This window comes from Scyliorhinus torazame, chromosome 1, assembly GCF_047496885.1.
Source record: "Scyliorhinus torazame isolate Kashiwa2021f chromosome 1, sScyTor2.1, whole genome shotgun sequence".
In the NCBI taxonomy this organism is placed as follows: Eukaryota; Metazoa; Chordata; class Chondrichthyes; order Carcharhiniformes; family Scyliorhinidae; genus Scyliorhinus; species Scyliorhinus torazame.
In genome coordinates this window covers 311,320,508-311,338,864 of record NC_092707.1, presented here as the reverse complement: position 1 = coordinate 311,338,864, position 18,357 = coordinate 311,320,508, and the positions used below count along the sequence as shown (strand labels likewise).

General features: G+C 42.8%; 1 protein-coding gene across 2 annotated transcripts in view; it reads left to right on the top strand.

Moving 5' to 3' along the window:
* The first annotated feature begins 15,206 nt into the window (after positions 1-15,206).
* Positions 15,207-18,357, top strand: part of ccdc85a (coiled-coil domain containing 85A) — a 1,121,509-nt gene continuing 1,118,358 nt past the window's right edge. For both annotated transcript variants that reach the window (XM_072507821.1, XM_072507819.1), the window contains exon 1: positions 15,207-16,455. In XM_072507821.1, the coding sequence (XP_072363922.1) occupies positions 15,435-16,455 (1,021 nt within the window). In that variant the 5' untranslated portion in view covers positions 15,207-15,434. The remainder of the gene's footprint in view (positions 16,456-18,357) is intronic.

Genomic DNA, 18,357 nt, shown 5'->3' with positions numbered 1-18,357 from the left:
GGTGGGATGCTGACAATGATTGTCAAGGTGGTGAAGGGTGGGAATGCTGGTGATGATTGTCGGGGGAGGGGTGATGGAATGCCAGCAATGATTGTTGGGAGGTGTGGAATGCTGACAATGATTGTAAAGGGGGGGGGGTGAGGGGTGGGAATGCTGGTGATGATTGCGGGGGGGGGGGGGGGGAATGCTGGCAATGATTGTTGTGGGGGGGATGTCAGCGATGATCATTGGATGGGTGGGGAGAATGCCAATGATGGTTGTTGGATGAGGGGGGGGGGGAGAAGTGCCGGCAATTATTGTCAGGGGATTGGGAATGTCAGCAATAATTGTTGGGGGGTGGGGTGAGATGCCGACGACCGTTGTTGGGAAGGGAGGGGGGAATGCCGGTGATGATTGTTGGGGGGGAATTTATAATATCAGAATGAAATGCCCTGTGCAGGAGTAATATTTCTCTGTAATTTGATCAGGTTGATCAAATATATACTTAAAAGCATGAAAAGACACTGACTTAAGATGGCTGCCACAAGTCACCTGACATCTGATATTGCAAGTTGACCAGTTTCTGTAAAGTTCCAATGTAAATTACAATTGACACATCAAATAATATCTTTCTATGGAATTTCACACCTGCTGATGTCAAGAACTATTTTGAAAGATTTAGTGAAACTGTATTGGATCTCACCTTTAGACATCTATAAGGCTACCTTTGAAGTGGTGGCAAGCAGTCTACCAGGACCAAAGCTGTATGGAAAGGTGTTTTTCCTATTTCATCATATAGATGGTAAATCATTCAGAAACTAATGGCTGGGTCATTATAGATCATGGGACAATAGCCACAGTCAGTTCCGACATCAGTCAAGGAAATACCATTTGATATCATTATGGAGATATTGTGGAGAAATAATGATTTGATATCATTATGGAGGTTGTGTGACTGGAGAAAGCATTTTTGAAATCTCTTTTGAATGCGGCATGTAAACTGCTAAAACAGGAGTCTGGAAAAGCTGTCAATGAAGATGTAACAAACTCCTATTTCTTCTCTCCCAAGTTAAGGTTGTATCTCTATTCCAGCTAAAAATCCAGTGCAGAGATAATAGGCTGAATTCTCCTCCGTCGGGATTCTCTGTTTTGCTGGCAACCCGGGAGCTTCCTGATACGTAGGGCTGTCCCACAATAGGAAACCCCATTGACCAGCCGGTGAAATGGAGAATCCCGATGGCGTGCCGCACCAGAGATGTGGCCGGATGGAGAAACCCGCCCCTTTAATTTCCATTGAAAGGAATCTCATATGCAAAAATCATTGACTTGTTGAAAAGACAAATTATGTTTTTCAAAAGAAATTGTCTCCAACAATTGCAGTTATACAAGGGCTACCACTCCTGGAATTTCAAGATCACCGTGGAGAAAAATCTGCCGTGGCCACAGATACCAGTAAAGGACTCATAACAATGAATTCTCTCTTTTTTTTTACATTTTTGCATTGAACTTTAATTTGGCTAAGAAAGCAACTTCCTACTGTATATCTTGTAGTTCTGCATGCTTGTCTGTATATGAGTGTGCGTTGCGTAGGTCGAACGCAGGTTTACCTTTTTAAACATTTTTCTATCTTTACCTGAGTGGGTTTTTAACTCAATAAATATTATCCCCTTTTTGTCTCACACTCAAGAAAGCTTCCTTGACTAGTTTCCTTGCAATCAACATGTACATAGTTAAGCACAAACATTGGATAAATACCTTCATCCTTACAAATTCACAGAATCGCTGTTACGGTCAAACTTGGGGTGGAAAGACAGTGGAGTCATTTTTACCCCTCCTCACATGGCGATAACAATAAATAATGCCACTTACTTACAGATAGTGGATTGACACCATGATGACGTGATTATTTGTGTGATAAATCACTGCATTACTCAAACTGTGCCAAGTTACCGCTCTTAAATATACAAAAGGATGTAACCTTGAATCAAATTTAAAAAACAAAACATGTTCTTGATACAGTTGTGCTAGTTTGGCAATGTACAAATGAGTGAAAAATGGACTCCTGAAACTAGCACAGTTTTGGGTGATTGCCTATTGTGTCTAGAGCAGAGGCTCCATCCATGTTTTCATATACATCCTGTCAACCTATTTTGTAGAGAATATTCCAATGTTCACATTTAAAATAGAAATTGACCATATAAACCTGACATACTGTAAAGATGCCCTCTCCCGACTGAATGCAATGCAGTGTCATTACCAGCAGGCAGGTATAATTACAAGTATCCAAGTTTACTTTGGCATTTTCCGTTTTAATTCCATATATACGTGTCTGTAATGGCAAAATATAAGAATACAGACAGAAGGCGATATTTTAAATTGGGGGCTCAATACATGCCTCAGCTGCAGATTGCACATTGTCTTGATTCCAGTGAGCAGCATGATGTAAAATCAACCAGTTTTCTAAAATAAAACTTTGAAATGAGGACTGAATTACATATCAATATGTGGTCCATTTATCCCCCAGCCTCAACATCCCTCTTAAGCTACAGATGCCACTTGGTCTTGCCTTCATAAATTGGTTCTCACTGAGTGTTCATGATCACAAACAAGCTCATGCAACTGTGTGCAGTGTGGAAGTATATTGATCGTATATGGGCTCATTAACATGAGCCAACAGTAGGTAAAAGTCTGAGCACATGCAAAGTTCAATTTGTTCTTCATAATTCCATTCAAAGCATAATTTCTCCATTATGTCCTCAATGAAGACCTACTTTATTTGAATTGATCACATCTAGATCATGTCATCATTCTTAAAATAGGCTTTATAGGTACAATTTCTTAGAGCTGACCTTTCTTTCTTACTTAAAGTTCATCTTCTTACATTAGAACAAGATTTCTCAATCATGCCTTATCTCCTCCCATTGCTGCTGGGATTCAATTGTTTATTATCTCTAGACTAAATTTCTCAAATTATTTCATAGCTAGCTCCCAGTTTTTTGCATTTCACAAACTGTAACTTGTTTAGAATGATATGTGAAAAAATGAAACGAAAATCGCTTATTGTCACATGTAGGCTTCAAATGAAGTTACTGTGAAAAGCCCCTAGTTGCCCCATTCCAGTGCCTGTTCGGGGAGGCTGGTATGGGAATTGAACTGTGCTGCTGGCCTTGGTCTGCTTTACAAGCCAGCTATTTAGCCCACTGTGCAAAACCAGCCCCTACCTTACCCATTTAGAGACCCGGAGTTCCATTACCCATTATCTCCGCTTTCCTCCATGAATTAAATTCAGAACTCTTACCATAATCTTCAAATGCTTCCACGTTAACACAATAGCCTCCTTGATTCCAATGCTTCATCTCTCACCCATCTGACAATGGTGTTTGGGACTGCTTTATTATGATCTTTGGAGAGACTTTGTTTTGTAGACACCCTTTTTAAAACAGAATTTGAATTTCCAATTAATAGCTGAAAGGATGGCATAGCAAGATTGCTTGTTTTTTAGCTTATACTGTCATAAGACCATAAGACATAGGAGGAGAATTAGGCCACTCTGCCCATCGAGTCTGCTCCGCCATTCCATTCAATCATGGCTGATATTTTTCTCATCCCCATTCTCCTACCTTCTTTCCATAACCCCATAAACCCTGATCCCCTTATTAATCAAGAACCTATCTATCTCTTTATTAAAGACACTCAGTGATTTGACCTCCATAGCCTTTTGCAGCAAAGAGTTCCACAGATTCAACACTCTTTGGCTGAATAAATTCCTCCTCATCTCTGTTTTAAAGGATCGTCCCTTTAGTTTGAGGCTGTGCCCTCTGGTTTTAGTTTTTCCACGAGTGGAAACATCCTCTCCATGTCCACTCTATACAGGCCTCGCAGCATCCTGTACGTTTCAATAAGATCCTCCCTCATCCTTCTAAACTCCAATCAATACAGACCCATAGTCCTCAAATGCTCCTCATATGACAAGCTCTTCATTCCAGGGATCGTTCTTGTGAAATTCTGGACCCTTTCCAAGGCCAGCACATCCTTCCTTAGATACAGGGCCCACAACTGCTCACAATACTCCAAATAGGGTCTGACCAGAGCCTTATAGAGCCTCAGAAGTACATCCCTACTCTTGTATTCTAGCTCTCTCGACATGAATGTTAACATACATTTGCCTTCCTAACTTTCAGCTGAAACTACACATTAACCATAAGAGAACCTTGAACTCGGGCCCCTAAGTCCCGTTGTGCTTCTGATTTCCTAAGTATTTCCCCATTTAGAAAATAGTCTATGCCTCCATTCTTCCTTCCAAAGTGCAAAACCTCGCACTTTTCCACATTGTATTCCATTTGCCACTTCATTGCCCATCCTCCTAGCCTCTCCAAGTCCTCCTGCAGCCGCCTACTTCCTCAATACTACCTGTCTCTCTGCATAACTTTGTATCATCTGCAAACTTAGCAACAGTGCCCTAAGTTCCTTCTCCCGGATCATGAATGTATATTGTGAAAAGTTGTGATCCCAACACTGACCCCTGAGGCACACCACTAGTCACCGGCTGCCATCCTGAAAATGACCCCTTTATCCCCACTCTCTGCCTTCTGCCAGTCAGCTAATACTCTATCTATGCCAGTATCTTACCCTGAACACCATGGGCTCTTAACTTATTTAACAGCTTCCTATAAGGCAACTTGTCAAAGGCCTTATGGAAATCTAAATAGATCACATCCACAGGTTCTCCATTATCTCACTTCCTTGTTAGAATATAGAACATAGAACATAGAACATAGAGTGCAGATTTGGCCCATCGAGTCTGTACCGACCCACTTAAGCTCTCACTTCCACCGTAACCCAATAACCCCTCCTAATCTTTTTGGACACTAAGGGCAATTTAGCATGACTAATCCACCTAACCTGCACGTCTTTGGACTGTGGGAGGAAACCGGAGTACTTGAAGGAAACCCACGCAGAATGGGGAGAACGTGCAGACTCCGCATAGGCATTTACTTCCTCAAAGAATTCGAACAGATTTGTCAGGCATGACCTCCCCTTGACAAAGCCGTGCTGACTCAGTCCTATTTTACCATGCACTTCCAAGTACTCCGCAATCTCATCTTTAATAATGGACTCTAAAATCTTACCAATGACCGAAGTCAGGCTAACTAACCTATTATTTTCTGTCTTCTACATCCCTCCCTTCTTAAACAGGGGCATTACTTTAGCCATTTTCCAGTCCTCAAGGACCCTCCCAGCCTCCAGTGATTGCTGAAAGATCACCACCAATGCCTCAACAATCTGCTCAGCTATCTCCTTTAGAATCCTGGGGTGTAGTCCATCCGGTCCATGTGATTTATCCACCTTCAGACCTTTCAGTTTCCTCAGATCCTTCTCCTTAGTGATGGCCACTACACTCACCTCTGGCTCCTGATTCTCCTGGAGTTCTGGTATCCCACTGGTGTCTTCCACCATAAAGACTGATGTAAAGTAACTATTTATTTATTTCCTACTTCTCCAGCCTCATTTTCCAGTGGTCCAATGTCCACTGTTGCTTCTCTCTTACCTTTTATATATTGAAAACAACTCTTGCAATCTTCTTTTATATTACTAGCTAGTTTACATACATATTTCATCTTTCCCCCCTTATTGCTTTTTTAGTTGTCCTCTGCTCGCCTTTAAAGGCTTTCAAATCCTCTGGCATCCCACTAATTCTTGCCGCTTTGTATGCTTTTTCTTTTGCTTTAATGCTGTCCTTGATTTCCTTTGTCAGCCATGGTTGCCTCATTCTCTTCTTAGTATGTTTCCTCCTCTTTGAGATGAATTTCTGTTGTGCCTCCCAAATAACCCACCAAAACTCCTGCCTTTGCTATTCCACTGTCTTGCCTGCTAGGCTCCCCTTCCAATCAACCCTGGCCAACTCCTCCCTCATGTCTTTGTAATTACCCTTATTTAATTGTAATACTGTTACATCTGATTCCAGCTTCTTCCTCTCAAAGTGCAGGGTAAATTCTATTATATTGTGGTCACTGCCCCCTAAGGGTTCCTTCACCTTAAGACCCTTAATCAAATCTGCCTCATTACGCATCACCAGAATTGCCTGTTCCCTAGTGGGCTCTGGCACAAGCTGCTCCAAAGAAACATCTTAGATATTCCACAAATTCCTTTTCTTGGGATCCACTACCAACCTGATTTTACCAGTCCCCCTGCATATTGAAGTCCTCCATGATTATTGTAATGTTGCCTTTCTTATATGTCTTCTCTATCTCGTGATTTATTTTCTGTCCCACATCCTGACTACTGCTAGGAGGCTTGTACATAACTACCATCAGGGTCTTTTTGCCTTTGCGATTCCTCAACTCTACCCACAGAGATTCTATGCCTTCTGATCCTATATCGCATCTTGCTATTGATTTAACTTCAGTCCTCACTAACAATGCAACCCTGCCCCCTTTGCCCATCTGCCTGTCCTTTCGATAGGACACATATCCTTGGATATTTAGATCCCAGCCCTGATCTCCTTGCAGCCACGTCTCTGTGCTATCACATCGTACCAGCCAATTTCAATGTGCGCAACAAGCTCATTTACCTTGTTCCATATACTGTGTGCATTTAGGTACAACACCCTCAGTCCTGCATTGACCACCTCCCTTCTCAAATTTGTTACCTTTTTTGCTATACCTGAAGTTAGATTCCTGACACCTTCTATACTCTCTGGCCTATTACGTGGTCTGGAAACTTTACTAACCTCTCCTGAGCTCTTGGCTCCTTTAACTAGTTTAAAGTCCTCATCATTAACCTGCACTTCTACCTTCTCCTTTAACTTTGATTTTCTAATTCTCCATGCAACTGAATCCTCCCCCTTTAGTTTAAAGCCCTATCTGCAGTCATAAAAGATTAAAATCACTATTAACTAAACACTTTTTAGGCAACTTAAACTTTAAATCATGAAACAGAATATTCTCCTTTTTATTTTAGCACAATTGATAACACACTTCTCAGATATACTTTACACTGTCCTTTAAGTAGACTTCAATTTTCCCGAATGAATCGAAAATTATTTTTAGCCGACTTTTGCTCTCTTCCTTTCTAAGTCTTGGAACTTTTAATCGTAGAACTATCTTTGTGAAGTTTTTTTCTCACGGAGATTTTTTCTCTTGTGCAAGCCAATTGAATCTTCCAGCCCCATTTTGACTCCTCATAAATTTGTTATTTTCAATCTGCGCATGAGTTTCCACATGTGTTCCTATATAGTGAACCACAGCATCTTTCTGACTTTTGCTGCTCTCTCTCTCTCTCTCCTGAATCCTGGCAGACGAAGCGTGCCTGTGAATTTTTGGAATAACTTAAACCTTACCCCTCTCAATTTCCATCTCCATAGCACTGTGAATCACCTGGGCCATGCACCCAGGTACAAATGCTGATTATCTATTCTTGAGACCCCAATTCTCTTTTATCTTGAAATCAAATAGACAGTTTATAGCACAACTGTTTAGCGTCCAAAATTCTCAAAATTTTTTGGGACTTTGGAGTGTCTCCACTGTAAGCACACAGGTGGCTTCCGTTGTCTCCAAGTGTATAAACCTTACACCTTCTTCCCAATAATACAATGAGGGCCTCATTCTCATTTAATCTCTAACAATCAAGCCAGCCAGACTTGCTGTTAGTTAGATGTCAGAACAGGTCACATGACCCACTTTATTTCATGTTAATTAAAGATACTGTCCAAAAACAGAAATCTTTCAACCTCATAATTGTGACACTTCATTTTTTTGCACCTTTGTTCCACCATTGCTGAATGTTCCTCCAAACATGATACACCTATCCTCTGGAACTTTCTTATTTTCTTTGCTTGGTTCTGTTTCATTTCCTGATCTGTGGAGAACTCTGAGGCATCTTTTTGATATTGAGAAGGTCACATAGACTCAAGCTGCTTTCTTAAGGGTTTGCAAAGTGATGATGCCAGTAGCAATCTACAAAGCATAATTTTAAAAAATCTATCTCCAACTTTATAAAACAACAATGGGAAACTGAAGAGTCCTGCAGACTCGCAGCAAAGATCGTAATTTTCAATCAGGCCACCTGAGGACACTGTAGCCGTACATTCCTGCCCCTATTACAAGCTGATTGTTACCGGCAGCTCAAGTGTACTTTACATGTAGCGTGCTATCTAACCCGATAAATTATGGATGATGGCTAGAACAGCCGAGAATGTCTCATTTTGATCATACTCAAATCAAATAAAACCAAAAAATAGGAGAATTAAAAGAAAATGTCCACAGTCGCTAAAATGAGCATCGCTGATCTTTAGAGAATAATGGATCACGATAGGATCAGCAAAATTAATGCACAGAAGGCTACCGTGCTAATGCTACTTTATCTCACTTCACCACCTTTCCTCGATCCTATTACATTCTTTTTTAAAAATGCTGTCAGTTTATTTCTAAGCTTTATAAAACAATAGTCTAATTGAGGCCAGAGGTGGTCATAACATAAGGAAATTAAGACGGAATAATTGTGTGTGAAACTTGAACCCTGAAATAGGATGGTCTTAAAATTGATTAAAAAAAATTTTTAAAAAATATTTTATGATATGGGCTCGATAGCAATTATTTAACTTTTGTTTTAACTTGTCATGGTATTTTTTTATGCTGTGGTGACTTTTCATCCTTGTAACAAAACCAGAAAGTGGCACAAGGAAAGTTTTATATCAACACCACACAATGTTGGAAATACACTGAAGATCAATTGGCAAATGTTAAGTGAAAAGACAGACAACATACATCATGGGTGTAGATCATTTGCTGAATTTAGAAACTAGAAGACAATTAATTCCTGAAACAGAACTGATCAAAATAAATAAGAGAAATTGAAGAAAATAACGAGACAACATTGTAAATCCTGATGTAGAGAAGTTTTGGAAAGACTGGGTGGGATAAAAACTGGTGGATGCCGTATTGATATAATCTCAATGAGACAATGTGAACTTATTATAAGAACAAAAGGATAATGCTGAAAACCCAGGGGAAATTCTTCTCTATTTGTGCAAGAGGGATATCTGCACTCCTCACTTCAAGGCTTGGATCCTATGCAGCTTATGCAAATCCAAAAGCAAACCTATGAGACATGCCAAGGCCTGTCAGCAGTAGGACCTCCTGTAAACCGGTCTTCCCAGCATCCAGCCCCAACAAGTCCACTGCAGCACCACACAATACCTGTACACAGAAGGTATAGCCCCAGAAACCGCCCAGCAGAGACAATTTGAATGAGGGAAACAAATCAAAAATGTGAATTGTGTAAAATCTGAAATAAAATGAACTAATCCTATGATTCAGGAGCCTAGGCCATTTTTGAACACAACAATAAACATTAATTATGCAGTGCTGTTAGTGTGGGAAAATGTTCAAAGGAGCAGCGCAAAAGCATTATGAAACAAATTTGACAGTGAGCCACATAAGGAGGCATTACGGTAGGTGGTACAATGTTTGGTTCAATGAGGTAAGTTCAAGGAGTATCTGAAAGAGGAGAGTTGCAGAGAGTTTTCAGAGAGAATTTCAGATCTTATGGGTCTTGGCAGCTGAAGGGATGGCTACCAATTATGGAATTATTAAAGTTGGGGATGCTCCAGGGGTAGAATTAGAGAAACATAGATATCACGAAGGTGTATGGGTTTCAGAGGTAAGGAAAGGCAGCAAGATTGAGAATATTATTATTCTTAGTTGGGAGCCAATGTAGGTCAGTGGGCACAGGGGCTATGGAAGAATGGGACCTGGTGTGAGTTGTAACATGGACAACAAAGATTTGGATGGCCTCATGTTTCCCCAAGATAGAATTAGGGTGACCAGCCAGGAGTGCATTGAAATAGTCAGGTTCAGAGGTAGAAAAAAGCCATGGTCGAGGGTGTCAGCAGCAAGTAAGTTGAGGCAAGGTCTGAGTCAGGTGATATTATGGAGGCTGATTGGTCTTAGTGCAGATGTGTAGTTGGTAACTAATCTTGCGATCAAGTATCACACCAAAATTTCAAACTGTCACATACAACACTTCAAATATTGCAGATCTTTGCCTCATGGTGCTACAGAGGAATTTAAGGAGGAAAGTTCAACTCAGGTGGCGGTGCAAACTAGGTGGTTATGGATTGCTATATACCCCCTATTTTTCTTTCCAGTCCAGTGACTTGACTGTCATATTTTGGCCAATGTTGAATTTTACCTTCTTAGTGTCAAGAAGAATATATTATGTAGTTTGTAACTTTCTCATGAGTCGTGACAGAAAGGAACAAAAAGTTTCTGTGACATAATTGCTGAAGACTAGATCATACATTATGACAAATAAATACCCAGGTGCATGCATATGCATGAATTCTCAATAGCGCTCCATAGGTACTATAATTCTGCTGTGCCAGCATCATAATTAGCTATCACAATTATCAATAGTGCTACTATAAATAAAATTGTTTTAAAATGTAAAAATCTGCATTGTAAAGCTGATGTCCTGCTCAAGAGTAGCGGTACTTGAATTCCGCATTGTCAATACATTAAACGCTAGAGTAATTCCATGTGTGATGCACCATGGCATTTTAACTTCAGATATTGGGACAAGATTCCTAACTGTAACACATTGTCCAGAGCAAAACTGAAGCTAAATTGTTAAGGGCACAAATTGGATCCGCCAAGCACTTGATGATGGTACCATATAATTTATACTCAGGACTGAAATAATGTCACAGTTAAAGAGAGAAAATATGACAGTGCTGGCCAGTTGAAGCATGTTACAGACACTCAGGATACCCTTGAAAATCACAGTAACGGTATAGCGAGGGGAATGGAGAATGAAGGTTATCTTGGATCTTGGCAATACAAGGAATAGAGCACAGGGAAATCTCAAAAATACCAAGAACACTAGAAATAGGGGCAGGGGTAGATCACACACCCAGCCATGCCTGCTGTGCCATTCAATGCAATCATGGCCGATCTTGAGCTTCAACTCCACTTTCCCACCCATATCCCTTGATCCCTGAGAGACTAAGGGCTGGATTCTCTGTTCCTGAGACTAAGTGCTGCCGTCAGCACTTAGTCTCAGGAACAGAGAATGCAGCATGTGAGGTCTTTCACAACTAAAAAATTGGCGTGAAACCCTCACCGATTCCAGTACTGGTGAGTGGCTAGCACCGGCGCCGACTGAAACTCCCGCGCCGAAAATGGCCAGAGAATGGCTGGGTCCCGGGCTGTGCATGTGCATGGTTGATGACCTGCAGCGGTCGTGCCGTACAACATGGCGCCAGCCATGCGCAAACCCAACCTGCTATCCGCGACCCCACAGCCCTCCCCCTGGCCACCCCCCACCAGTCCAGCCCCAGCAGAAGCCCCCTTGGCCAGCGGCATGGATCTCGGCCAAGTGTGGCTGCGCAGGACACAGTCCGCGCTGGTAATCTGGGTTCCCGACCACTGTGACCACACGTGGTCTGCGCCATTGGGAACTCAGCCCATTGGGGGCAGAGCATCGCGGGTGGGCCGGCCGATGATGCACCAACGCAGTTGAAATGGCGCGCTGCGCGCGTCATGATGATGCCAGTTTGGAGGGACCATGGCGGTCTGCATCAAACTGGGGCTGGCCCCGATTTCTGCGTGGAAATCCATTCTCCGCCCAATCGCAGATTACGAGTTTGGCATCGGGCTACGGAGAATCCCGCACAATGAATTTGTTTGTTTCAACTTTAAATGTATTCAATGATGAAGCACCCACAGAGTTGCAAAGATTCACAGCCCTTTGAGTGAAGTAAATTCCCTTCATTTCAATCCCAAATAATTGACCCCTTATCCTGAGATTGTGCTCCCATATTTTAGTGCCCCCAATCATTTCTTGAAAAGCAGTGTTACATTTGTCAACTTCTAATCTGATAGGACCATTTTCGAATCCAAGGAATTAGCGCATCCATTACATCTGCAGCTATCTCTTTTAGATCTCTAGGATGTAGACCATCAGGTGGAGTGGATTTTTCAGAATTTAGTCCCCCGGGTTTTTCCAATACTTTTTCTATCTGATATTAATTATTCTAATTTCTTCACTTTTTTAGCCCCCAAGTTATGCTTTACTTCTGGTATGCAACTTGTGTCTTTGATTGTGAAGATGGACACAATATTTCTTAAAGACAGTCGTTTTTGGCGAACAGGCAGAGAATCCCTTTTGACGCCGAAATTGGAGGTGGCCCGTTTTTGGATGGTCTGCCCCCTCCAAAGCGGCGTCATCGGTGAGTACGCCGCACGCCATTGGGATGGCCTCAGGACATCACCTGAAGGCATTCTCCCGATGCTACGCCCCGAGTATGCTCTGAGTTTTCTTCAACCTCGCGTGGCGGCTGCGGACTGTGTCCAGTGCTGCCACAGTCTACAGTCGGTGGGGGGGGGGGGGGGTGTTCCGTTGGCCAGGGGGGCTTTGGTGGGGGTTGGAGGGACTGGTGGGGGGTGGTCGGGGATGGCGAGGGTGGTTACAGGTTATCTGGCAGGCTGGGTCAGGGCGGGGCCGGTGCCATGTTGTATGGTACGACCACTGCAGATCGTCACCGTGCGCATGCAAGGCCACGGACCAACCAATTCTCCGGCCATTTCAGTCAGGGACACCAGGGGTTTTAAGTGGCGCTGCTGCTAGCCCCCCACTGGCGGAGCATTGGTGCGGGGGCGCCGCCGACTTTTTCATCATAAAACTAGATACTTCCTCCGGACATAGCCTCAAAATCGGAGAATCCAGCCCAACATATTTGTTTAATCCTTTGCCTCAACATATTTGTTTCATCCTCATTCCCCATGATAATTTTCCTGTCTCTGCTTCTAAGGGGCTAGGTTTTACTTTAGCTACACTTACATAAATGGAGGTAGATGGTTTAGATTTAATCACCATTTCGGAGACATGTTTGCAAGGCGGCATGGTGGCACAATGGTTAGCACTGCTGCCTCACAGCTCCAGGGACCCAAGTTTAATTCTGGCATCGGGTGCCTGTGTGGAGTTTGCACTTTCTCCCCGTATCTGTGTGGGTTTCCTCTGGGTGCTCTGGTTTCCTCCCACAGTCCAAAGATGTGCAGGTTAGGTGGATTGGCCATGCTAAATTGCCCTTAGTGTCTGAAAAGGTTAAGTGGTGTTACTGGCTTATGAGGATAGGGTGGAGGCGTGGTCTTAAGTAGGATGGTATTTCCAAGGGCCAGTGCAGACTCGATGGGCCAAATTGCCTTCTTCTGCACTGTAAATTCTATGATTCCTTTTTATATGCTTCTAAAAGCTCTTACAATCTGTGTTTATATTTCTGGTTTGTTTTTTCTCATATTCTATTTTTAAAATATTTTATCAACTTTTAGTTACCTTTTGCTGGTTTCAGAAACATGCCCAATCCTCAGATTTTCTACTGTCCTTTGCAACATTACATGCCTCTTATTTTAACCAGATACTATCCTTATCTCCCAGAGTGAGTGACAGATGAGGTTTTCTTGTTGAGGTTTTGTTTTTCAATGGAATGTATTTTTATTGGCGATTTTGAACTATTTATTTAAACGTTTTCCACTGTTTATTTTGTGGCGTATGTTTTAGTTTATTTATACAACTAAACCAGTTCTCCCTTTATACCTATGTAATTGGCTATGGTTAAGCTTAAGATTCTTTTTTTTTAAGTTTAAACAATTTTTTTTTAAGAGTACCCAATTAATTTTTCCAATTAAGGGGCAATTTAGCGTGTTCAATCCACCTGGCTTGCACATTTTTGGGTTGTGGGGGGGAAACCCACGCAAACACGGGGAGAATGTGCAAACTCCACACGGACAATGACCCAGAACCGGGATCGAACCTGGGACCTCGGCGCTGTGATGCCGCAGTGCTAACCCACTGCGCCACCGTACTGCCCCAAGCTTAAGATTCTTGTTGTGATTGGAATATATCACTTTCAGATTTAATCTGGAATTCGTTAAATTATGATCATTATTTCCGAATGTACTTTTTAACTATGCTATTGCTCATGCCTTGCCTTATTGTACAATACTAAACCGAGGGTAGCTTTATCCCAAGTCAGGTTCCACAATGTATTGCTCCAGGAAACTGTCACAAAAACATTCTACAACCTCACCTTCTGGGCCACTCTTGTCAATTTGAGTATTTCAGGCTCTATGACGATTAAAATCCCTCACATTTATTACATTTTCTTCATTACAAGTTCCAATAAATGCTTGCCTAATGTTCTGTCCAAGCGCTTCACTACTATTGGTAGGCCAATAGATTACTCCGAACAGTGTTTTCTGACTCTTGTTATTCCTAATTTCCACCCATTTGGATTGCATTCATGATATTCTGTGGCCAGACCCTTTCTGACCAATGTCCTTATATCATCCTATACTATCAGGGCTGCCTGTCCTCCTTTGTCATTCTGTCTGTCTTTAAGAAATATTGTGTACCCTGGAATATTCATTTCCCAACTTTGATCATCTCCGTAATGGTGATTAGATCAAAACCATCTACCTCTATTTATGTAATTAGTTCAATTAGTTATTGCAGATGCTTTATCCGTTTCAGATAAAGGACCTTTAATTTCATTTATAAAAAATCTTTATTCCCTGCAATGACCGTATTCACTGGTGTATAATGTATGTTTAACCTCTGCCCCGTCCAGTCCCACTCTGCGTGTCTTTATCCACATAGCTACACCCCTCCATTGCCTCAAACTTTCTCTTTGCATTTTCAAACCTCCATTCATCCAAACCCAGCTGGCATCTGAGGTAATGAAGATATTTAAATGGGAAACGGAAAACGTGAATGCAGAATACAAGTTTGAACAGTAGGAGTAAGAGAGACGCGAGGAGGAGGAGGAGGAGGGCCGCGGGGTGGGGGGGTGGGCGGAGGTAGATAAGGAGGTTCTTCTCCGGTCGGAGAGCGACCAACATTGGGATGGATGTTCGTGAGGGGTGGAAGTGAGAAACCCGGCATCATTTGAGAAACAATTTGATGCAGCAGGGGTGGTTGAGTGGTGGATGGAGGGAGGGGGGCGGGGTGGAGGGCAGGATATCGGGGCTGTTTTGAGGTGTGTGGATTGAAATGGGGTGGTATCTTTCGCGGAGCAGTTTGGGGATAACGATGACAATGTAGCGGGGCCGGCGGGAGGGAGAAGGGAGAGGGGAGGGTGGTGCCTGATTGGAAAGACTACAAGGACCAGGCTGCCTTGTGGGCGGGCAGTGGCGAGCATGCGTCGGGAGCTGGGCAAGGCTCCCTTCAGGCGGAGCGCGGGTATTGGTGGCGGGGCTGCGGCTGCGGAGAGAGGCTGCTGTCAGCGGACAGCACATCAAGTGGGCAAAGGAGTGCTGCTGCTGCTCAATTAATAAAGAAAAACCCCGAACGATGCTCCGCAGTAGCGCGGTTTTGCTGAAAGGAGAAGTCTCGCTCCGATTTCTTTTTTTTTTGTTAAATTATTATTTTTAAAAAAACAACTTGTGAGATTTTAAAAAATGACTAAAAACGCGGAAGGCTCGAGGGAGGAGCTGTCTAAAATCGCGGACGAAGAGCTGCTGAAGTGGAGCAAGGAGGAGCTGGTGAGGAGACTCCGGAGATCCGATGCCGAGAAGATGACGGTGATGATCGACCACAGCAACCTGATCAAAGAGGTGAACCGGAGGCTGCAGGTCCACCTGACCGAGATCCGGGGGCTCAAGGAGGTAAACCAGAAGCTGCAGGAGGACAACCAGGAGCTGCGGGACCTCTGCTGCTTCCTGGACGACGACCGGCAGAAAGGCAAGAAGGTGTCCCGCGAGTGGCAGAGGCTGGGCAGGTACACGGCGGGGGTGATGCGCAAAGAAGTTGCCCTGTACTTGCAGAAAATGAAGGAGCTGGAGGTGAGGCAGGACGAGGTGGTGAAGGAGAATTTGGAGCTGAAGGAGATGTGCCTGATGCTGGACGAGGACAAGAGCGCCGCCGGCAGCCGCAACTCCATCGACAGCCAGTCCAGCCTGCTGCACCTGAGCGCCACAAGTGGTTTGAGGGACCTGGGGGACGGCAGCAGCAGCTCTAGCACGGGCAGCACGGACAGCCCCGACCACCACAAACACTTGGCAGGGGGGGCCGGCGGCGGCGGCAGCCCCGAGCACCTCCACAACAAACACCGGGCTGCGAGCGGCGGCAGCCCCGAGCACCTCCAAAAGCACCGGGGCGGCAGCGGCGGCAGCCCCGAGCACCAGAAGCACACCCTGGGCACCGGCAGCCCCGAGCTTCTGCCAAAGCACATGGCCGGCTCCAGCCCCGAGCACTCCAAGCACTTGATGATTGCAGGCACTCCGACCCCGGAGCATCTGCAGCAGCACAGAGGTGGCAGCCCCGAGCGCCTTAAGCAACATTACGGTGGCAGTCCCGAGCATCTCAAACACCTGGGCGGCGGCGGCAGCAGGGAAGGAACTCTGCGGAGACCATCGGCGGCGGCAGCAGCAGCGGACGAGCTTTCGCCTCATCACAGAAGTGTGTACAATGGGATGAATGGTGGGTTGGTTGACCTACTGAAACCACAGGTGTTTTTGCAGAGACTACAAGCACATAGCCACAATATCTGAATTCCCTTTTGGGTTTAATGCATAGATTTCAGTGCATTAATAGAATGCGTTGTTTGACCACATGCAGCAATAACGCTTGTGTTCAATAATGTCATGAAACTTACTGATGCATGTTTGTTCGCTTATGCATCATACCTATCTTTCATGGTATTGTCATACCTACAAATTGTTAATTTAAAAAATAGTTAGTCGACCAATTTGGAGGTGTTTTACTGTGACACTACAATTTCTGCATGAAATCAATGCATTTATATTACAATATAACACTTAATTTAGAGCAAAAATATGTTTTCAGATTGGAGCTAAATGCAAAAGAGAGTAGCACTTTCTGTGAAGTTTAATGAGATTCCCATTTAAAATTCAGCTACATGGGTTATTGCACTGTTAATAAATGACAACCATTTATTCTTCACCTTAAATAATTTCCATAGCATAACAAATTGATGCCACTCATGTGCCACAAGTGCAGCAGTCTGACAGCACATACATTGTGTAAATGTATTTATGTACTCATTTGTCTGATAAAATGCATTTAAAATCTTTTCCATATCATCATATTAGGCAAATAGTGTCCAACCTGTCTGCAGTAGAAATATCTAAGTATGACCCTAATGGTGGGTTTTTAGGCCTTTGGTGCTGTGTATATAATTAAAGTCCTTTAGGATTAAAGACTTTATATTGCTTTTGTAATAATGAAAGCTACTTATTAGATTACTTGCAATTTGTTGAATTGCAGTTGATTTAGGAAAATAGACTTTATTCATCGAAATGGTTTGTGCCTTGCTGCATAAAAATATATGAAACAAATTGCAAATATATGAGCTTCATTTTTGAGTCATATTCAATGATACATCTAGTTTCATAAAGTTATTTTTAGTTGTCAATGCATTTTATAGATCAGGCAAATGAAATTTACTGGGTTTACTTGCATAGTATTAAGACCCTAAAACAAGCTCTGTATTTCATGCTGAATAGTGTAACATTTTAATAAGGTAATACCCTGATTTCATTAATATGGTTTTCATTTTGTCAAATAATCGAACATAAGGTACCTTAATTATCTGTAATTTTCCAGAACATTTGTTTCTGTTAAAGTCATTGTTTGTGTGATTGATCTCGAGGGGAGGAATTAAAGGAACTACAAAGTTAATGTACAATTGGAATTTCATGATTGCAAAGCAGAGAGGTTTGAGGTTAAGAATTTTGAGTTTGCTCAGCTGGACTAACTGGAGTCATCAAGCCAATTTTGGCTTCAGTGAAATTCATGTTGGTTTCAGGAGCCATAATCATAGATTGTTGATTTAGTTCCAAGTTACTAAAGTTTGACATCTAAAGCAGGATCTTGAGTATTCTTGGATTTCAGTTTGCCACTGCTTAACACTGGATTGGATAGCACACTGAGTATCAATATTGTCCTCTCATTTCCAAGATCTGGATCAATCTAGTCCAAATTCTTATCAGCTGTAAGACTTCCAAGTGAAATGGTACTGAGCTCAGGCCAGTTTCAGTTCATTCCAAATAGGTGTGAGTCTACAGCATTAAATTGTCTCTATTTTTCATATCACAAAGCAAAGCTACAACTAGGTGCTTGTCTAAGGATAGAACAAAGGCATGTTGGTGGGAGCATTATTGTAAAATCTTTACTCTGTATGTAATCCACACTGTCAGTGATTTGTCTTGAATCAAATTCTGTGCAATAGCAAAAACATTTTCAATTCCTTATTCGGGACAGAACAATTAAATTGTTTGCTCCAGTTAAGGACATGGACTTCCCAGAATAAATCAAACAGTGTATACAATAATCAGTGAATACACCAGGGAGTTACTTGAC